A 7,248-nucleotide genomic window follows, 5' to 3' on the forward strand; every position below is an offset into this window, starting at 1 on the left:
CAGGTCTGTGGCCTAGTTTGCCGTGGCCCGCTACCTAGGGGAGCTGCTGCAGCAATGCCAATGGCAGGAAGCCTCCCGCCTCCACCTATGCCTCTGCTGGTGACTGTGCCGGTGAGAGAGACCATCCGGAAGTACTTCCCTGAGACCTGGATCTGGGACTTGGTAGTTCTCGAGTAAGTTGGTGCTGCCTGGAATTTAGTCGAGGAGGGGATTTGAGCCCTGCTCTGTGACCTGTGTAATCCTCGGCTCCTGATTCTTTCTTCTGTTCTGCTCTTCTCTGGTAAATAGGTTCACAGTTCTTGTATCTCGTAGCTAAACAAGGCTTTTTTCTAATGGGGGCTTTTTTCTAATATAACTAAAATAACAGAAAGCAGGAGACTAGCTTTCCCCTTAAAAGGAAGGAACGACAGATGGAAGGAAGGCAGGCTTGCAGAGACCTCGCTTGGAATGCAAAACCTTAGATTGAGTCTAGCTTTTACCACACTGAGTTACATTCTAGGATCAGCTATAGGTTGTGCTTTTTTTAAAAAAGAGAGAGAGACTCATTCACTCTACTTTTTCCCTTCCCCAGTTCATCCGGTGCAAGTGAGCTGACAAAGAAGGTTCCAGACACCATCACCGAGTGGAAGGCCAGTGCACTCTGCTTGTCAAAGACCACGGGGCTGGGCCTCTCCCCCATCGTCCCTCTTCAAACCTTCCAGCCCTTCTTTCTAGAACTCACCCTCCCCTACTCCGTGGTGCGAGGAGAAGCCTTCACACTCAAAGCCACTGTGTTCAACTACTTGCCGCACTGCATACGGGTAAGAGCGCTTCTCTGCACACGAGGGGAAGCAGGAGGGAGGAACGTGATCGCTGTTCAGCACCTGGGTCTCCCAGGCAATCTCTGAGGAAATCAGGCCCCGAAATGATGTGTCCGAATTTGGGGATGGAACAGGAAGTAAGACCAAAGTCACCCAACAGGCTGAAGGTGGGTCAGGGCATATTCATTCAGGCCTCTATAGCTTCTAAATTCAGACATTATTTTTCCCTGATTACTTCATGTTCTCACTCAAGTAAAGAAAGCATTTCTTCCCTGTGTTGGCACAAGGCTACATCCTAAGCATTCCTGTCGATGTTTCAGTTTCCTTATTATGAACACCTAGACAGAGTAGTTCATCAGCTTCACCTTGTTTGAAAGACTTCTTGAAGCATCTAGGCTAGTTGAGCGGCCCCTCTCGGCTCCTTTCCCCTGCTGCTGACCCTCTGCCTGTGCTCATCCACAAACATGGGGCTGGTGTGGGCACAGGTTCGCGTGGAGCTGGAGGCCTCTTCTGCTTTCCTGGCCGTCCCGGTGGAGGAGAGTGAAGACTCCCACTGTGTCTGTGGAAATGGACGGAAGACCGTGTCCTGGGCTGTGACCCCAAAGTCCCTGGGTGAGTGGTAGGCCTGTCGGCAAATCCCACCTCTGATGGCGTGATGGTCTGCCTTCTGCTCTGACCCCAGTACATGCTTGTTCTCCTTTAACACCGATCAAGAGGAAGAAAACCGCTCGATAGACTTTAAGAGCCCACTCCAAGGGAACCAGCAGTTAGTGTAATGGCTATGTCGCTGGACTCCCACGTAGTCAATCGCGGTTCGTGTCCCGGACCCGGTGGCTTAAAAAACTCACGCCGGGCGCGTGTGCGTGCGTGCCCAAGATCCCGAGAGGAGAATGGAGGAGAAGGGATTGTGGCGTGACCATCCCCCCTGGGGGGTGATTTCTTGCTTTCTGTCTCTATGTCTCTCTCTGTCTGTCTGGCGAGCGCACGCGCCCTACAGTGAAGATCTCTCAAAAAAAAAAAAAAAAAAAAAAGAGCTCTCTCCAACACAGAATCACTGTTTAACTCCTCAAGACTCTTATTTTCCAGGAAAGGTGAATTTCACCGCTACCGCAGAAGCCCTGCAGTCTGAGAAACTGTGTGGCAATGAGGAGCCTAAAGTCCCAGCACTTGGACAGAAAGATACCGTGGTCAAGCCTTTAATAGTTGAGGTATGTGTTGTCATCTTTCTGCATCTCAGGGCCGCATCATGGAATAGCACATGCTCAACAGGGCTGTGACAGTGATAGGATGTCCCAAGAGCATGGACGTAGCTACAACTCAATTTTTTACTAACATCTTCCCCTCTAAAGCAATTGATTTTTCTCCTCTACATTCAGTATCACTTTTTTTTTCTTTCAATACACAGCCTGAAGGAATAGAAAAGGAGGAAACTTTCAACTCAGTGCTCTGTGCATCAGGTGAGTATAAAAACTGAATAAAATGCCCCTGTTGAACCATTTACCAGAGCCTATACTTATAAAATGCTTTGTAGGGCAAATTTTTCTCTGCAAAAAAATAAAAGAAAAAAAAACTAAAAATATCTCTCACATGTACACCTCTAAGGACATTTCATAAAGAACAACCTTTTTCTGGGACCAGCAGTTAGCGTAATGGCTATGTCACTGGACTCCCATGTAGTCGACCGTGGTTCGCGTCCCGGACCCGGTGGCTTGAACTCACGCCGGGTGCATGTGCGTGTGTGCCCAAGATACTGAGAGGAGAATGGAGGAGAAGGGATTATGGCATGGCCATCCCCACTGGTGGGGGATTTCTCACTTTCTATCTCTCTGTCTCTCTCTGTCTGTCTGGTGAGCACATGCCCCTATAGCCAAAACCTCTCCAAAAAGGAAAAAAAGAAAGAAAAAAAAAAAAACTCCATCTGATGAAAATCACTTTAGAACTAGGCTTAATTTTCTCAGAGGAATAAAAAGGACTCACTACTGCAAATATTCTTATTACCACATTTTAAACAAACAGTCTGAGGCATGGAAAAGTTACCAGACTTGCCTAAAAGTTCTTGTCAAATGTGAAGGATTAAAGCTGTTGACCCCAGGATGGAATTCCTGAGCTTTTTTCTAAACATTGAACTATTTGGGACTAGTACTGTTTATTGTTTAGCTTATAGCTTAAGTTTACTTGTGTCTTTTGTTAAGTAAGTAATTTTTTTAGAGCTTTTTGCTATAGAGTACATGCACTCGCCAGAAAGACAGAGAGAGACAGAGAGACAGAAAGCTAGAAATCAACCCCCTGGGGGATGGCCACGCCGCTATCCCTTCTCCTCCATTCTCCTCTCAGGATCTTGGGCACGCACGCACATGTGCCCGGCGTGAGTTTTAAGACACCGGGTCCGGGACTCGAACCACGGTCGACTACATGGGAGTCCAGCAACATAGCCATTATGCTAACTGCTGGTCCCAAATAAGTGATTTTTAAGAGCAACTCCTACATTCACATGTATAGAAAACCAATGTTTTACTAATACTATTAATCATATAAAATCACCATTAAAAAATTAAGCCTTGTGCCATATAGAACCATCTCAAGGACAAACCATGGTCCACAGACCTCTTTTTTTCCTTGACATAAGTAACCCTTAATAATCTCATTAGGTCACAAGGCTTTAGTACAGCCATGTGCTAGGCTTCTTCGGACTACACTTCCTTCTTGTATGTAATGCCCACCCATCATCTTCACTGTTAGGCTTGTCAGTCTAATACGCATCTCTAAATGAGCATGCTCAAAACTGAGTCATGGGAACCAGCAGTTAGCGTAATGGCTATGTCACTGGACTCCCACGTAGTCGACCGCGGTTCGCGTCCCGGACCTGGTGGCTTAAAACTCACGCCGGGCGTGTGTGCGTGCGTGCCCAAGATCCCGAGAGGACAATGGAGGAGAAGGGATTGTGGCGTGACCATCCCCCCTGGGGGGTGATTTCTCGCTTTCTGTCTCTATGTCTCTCTCTGTCTGTCTGGCGAGTACACGTGCCCTATAGCGAAAATCTCTCTCAAAAAAAAAAAAAAAAAAAAAAATCAGTCATACTTCCTTGGTTTAAAATGCCTACCATCCCACTCTCAGATGAGGGAAAAGTCCATTCTTCTACTTGCTAGGGACAAACACTTTAGACTTCTCCTTTACTATGTTCTTTCTCTTCCACTTTACACCCAAGCCATTCTCCCAGCTGGCTCCACGTGCAGTTACATCCAGAACCTGCCTGCTTCTCGCCACGTCCACTCTGCTCCAGCCCTTTCTCTCCTGGACCGTCACAGATCTTCCTGCTCAGCTCCTAACCCTCTATCCTTGTTCTTCTACAGCAAGAGAGATCCTTTCAAATACCTGTCAGATCGTGTCCTTCCTCTGCTCAAACCCTTTAGGAATTTCCCATATCCCTCAAAGTTAAAGCCTAAATCCGTCTGTTCCGTGGGATGTCACTGTAAACCCTCACCGTCCTCATGTTTCCATGTCCTACTCATCTCTCCTCTGCTTCTTGGTCTGGCCACATGGTCCTCTTGGAACACATCGAGCATACGCCAATGTCTGGAGTCTCTTCACTTTTAGTTTCTTTTTTCCTGGAAATATTGTCTCTCAGGATTTACTTTTAGTCTCTGTTCACTTATGACTTTTGATCAAAGAGCTTTTCAATAGAGGAGATGTCTCCCCTACATCCTGCATTTCTCGATTTCCTTGTTTGACCAACTCACCGTAGTAGGTCACCCTGTTTTAATTTCTGTATAGCACTTATCAACATCTATTATGATAAATATATCCTCAGTTATTTATCTCACTACTTCCCTAGCTTTTAAGCTTCTATTAAGCTTTTAAACTTCAGGGGGCCAAGAAATTTGTTTTAAAAAGTGAAGTTTCATTGCACATAAAAGAGAACTTGGTACACAGCATGTACTTAGTATATATTTATGAATGAATGTGATAATAATCACTTAATATATGTTCATGATAATAATCACTTAATATATATGTGATAATGATCACTAAACATTAACAACACTAGACATTAATAGAGATAATGAATAGAAGGAAATAAAGTATATCCTTATAAGGAAAACCATAGGCATGCAGCACAAATGCATATGATTAACATGAGCTTATGAGAACATGAGATAGTCATGGTTTCTGGAGAACAGTGAATTAATGGGTTGTCAGAAAAGTCATGACATATTTTTCTCTGTTTTCTGTGCAAAAACACCTCATGACAACCCAGTGCATGAAAGAGTTCTCCAATGACCAAGGGATGTGAAAGGTTGGATCTGGATCGTATAGAGGGGAAAAAATGTCTAACAAACTCAAAATATTTCTCTCATTTTCCTCTCCCTTATTTGTGTTTATCTTCTTTCCTTAGATGCTGGGGCACCTGAAAAGTTGTCACTGAAAGTTCCTCCAAATGTGGTGGAAGGCTCTGCCAGGGCAACGTACACAGTTTTGGGTGAGTCTTTCAGCCAATGGGAGCGAACGACTTCATAATTCTGGTGTGTGGGGCCTCACCATTCATGATTAGTGAACTCCCTGACACCAGGCATTGGTTTGAGAGAGAGTGCATTAAACTAAGGATTGACCTCTACATTGGATGGCAAGCAAATTGAACAGATGTACTCCATATTATGCCTTGATATACTCTCAAACGCAAAGACACTCGCCGCTCTGTGCCCTCATTGACAAGCAATGTACTTCCTAGTAGCTTTGAAGATGATTGGTGGTTAAGTTTTTCAGACATGTGACCACCAGAAAAGATGTTTCACCTGCTGTCCAGTTTCGTCCCTGCTTTTCTCTCCAGGAACACTTTAATTTTTCTCATCTTTTGTTTTCTCTTCTATTTCTGCTTTATCCACTTTTGTACTTCCTTGTCCTTCCCTCCATAAGTAATTTGGGCTCCAAACTATTAATTTATTTTCCTAACCTAACACAAACCAGCTCTGCGCTCCTCTTAGTATTTTTTTTTTTAAGAAAGAGACTTTTGTTATAGGGTGCGTGCGTTCACCGGAGAGACAGACAGACAGAAAGCAAGAAACCAACCCTCCCACCCCCGCAGGGGAGATGGCCATGCCACAGCCCCTTCTCCTCCATTCTCCTCTCAGGATCTTAGGCATGCATGCACATGCACCTGGCATGAGTTTTGAACCACTGGGTCTGGGACTAGAAGCACAGTCGACAATGTGGGAGTCCAGTGACATAACCATCACTCCATCTGCTGGTCCCCACTTTGATTCTTTTATAATTCTCATTCTTCAGGTGATATACTAGGCTCTGCAATGCAAAACCTTCAGAATCTGCTCCGGATGCCCTATGGTTGTGGAGAACAGAATATGATTCTTTTTGTCCCCAACATCTATGTCCTGAACTATCTGAATGAGACACGACAGCTGACAGAGAAGATCAAGTCCAAAGCCATTGGCTTCCTCGTCAGTGGTAAGAGATTACCCCAAAAGGAGGAAGCTTAATTGGGCTTTAAATCTCATGAACTCAAATCAGCATCTATTTGGTTCAGACTTGAAGACTTGTTGCTCTGATTTTCTTTCCTCTATACAAGAAAATCCAATGGTATCTTCAAACCTTGGAGACATCTCAAAATAATCACTGTCCCGTGATAACCTGACAGTGGTGACGAAAACCTGTATAATTCTCCAGTTTCTCTGCTGTTTTACAAATGTATGAAAAATTCCTCTTTAGGGTACCAAAGGCAGTTGAATTATAAGCACAACGATGGTTCATACAGCACCTTTGGGGAAAGCAGTGGAAGCCAGGGAAACACTTGGTAAGATAACTGTTTCCATTTCTATTTCTCTGCAGATCCTTGATATTTTAGGATTATGGAAATAGCTACTCTCTAGTACCCAGAGTTCTCTCAAGGAAAATTGTCATCTTTAAAAACTCACATGCAAGGGTTGTTCAAAAATTTTATGGAAAATGTGTATTATGGAGCCACTCAATAGGTTAAGGGAGCCAGCTCCCACGTGGTCAACTGAGGTTTAAATCTCTCTCAGCAGCCATAGCTTGAAAAACATGCAAGTACATGCGTGTGCATGCTCAAAATCCCAGTGAGATGAAGGAGAAGGAATTATAACACGGCTACATCTCACTGGAGGGAGCTTTTTCCCTCTCCCTCTCTCTCTCTCTCTTTCTAGTGAGTATACACACCCTCTGGCATTTAAAAAAGAAAAAGAAAAGAAAAAAAAGAAAAGAAAAGAAAAGAAAAGAAAAGAAAAGAAAAGAAAAGAAAAGAAAAGAAAAGAAAAGAAAAGAAAAGAAAAGAAAAGAAAAGAAAAGAAAAGAAAAGAAAAGAAAAGAAAAGAAAAGAAAAGAAAAGAAAAGAAAAGAAAAGAAAAGAAAAGAAAAGAAAAGAAAAGAAAAGAAAAGAAAAGAAAAGAAAAGAAAAGAAAAGAAAAGAAAAGAAAAGAAA

The 7,248-nt window shown here is 43.7% G+C and overlaps 1 protein-coding gene across 2 annotated transcripts in view; it reads left to right on the forward strand.

The window, feature by feature from the left end:
- The window catches only part of LOC102473117 (pregnancy zone protein), a 58,986-nt gene that overhangs the window by 42,071 nt on the left and 9,667 nt on the right, over positions 1-7,248 (forward strand). For both annotated transcript variants that reach the window (XM_006164863.3, XM_006164864.3), the window contains exons 19-26: positions 72-173; positions 572-800; positions 1,286-1,412; positions 1,887-2,008; positions 2,206-2,257; positions 5,194-5,277; positions 6,081-6,257; positions 6,519-6,603. In XM_006164863.3, the coding sequence (XP_006164925.1) occupies positions 72-173; positions 572-800; positions 1,286-1,412; positions 1,887-2,008; positions 2,206-2,257; positions 5,194-5,277; positions 6,081-6,257; positions 6,519-6,603 (978 nt within the window). The remainder of the gene's footprint in view (positions 1-71; positions 174-571; positions 801-1,285; positions 1,413-1,886; positions 2,009-2,205; positions 2,258-5,193; positions 5,278-6,080; positions 6,258-6,518; positions 6,604-7,248) is intronic.

This window comes from Tupaia chinensis, unplaced genomic scaffold (genome assembly GCF_000334495.1).
Source record: "Tupaia chinensis unplaced genomic scaffold, TupChi_1.0 Scaffold143747_1, whole genome shotgun sequence".
Classification (NCBI taxonomy): Eukaryota; Metazoa; Chordata; class Mammalia; order Scandentia; family Tupaiidae; genus Tupaia; species Tupaia belangeri.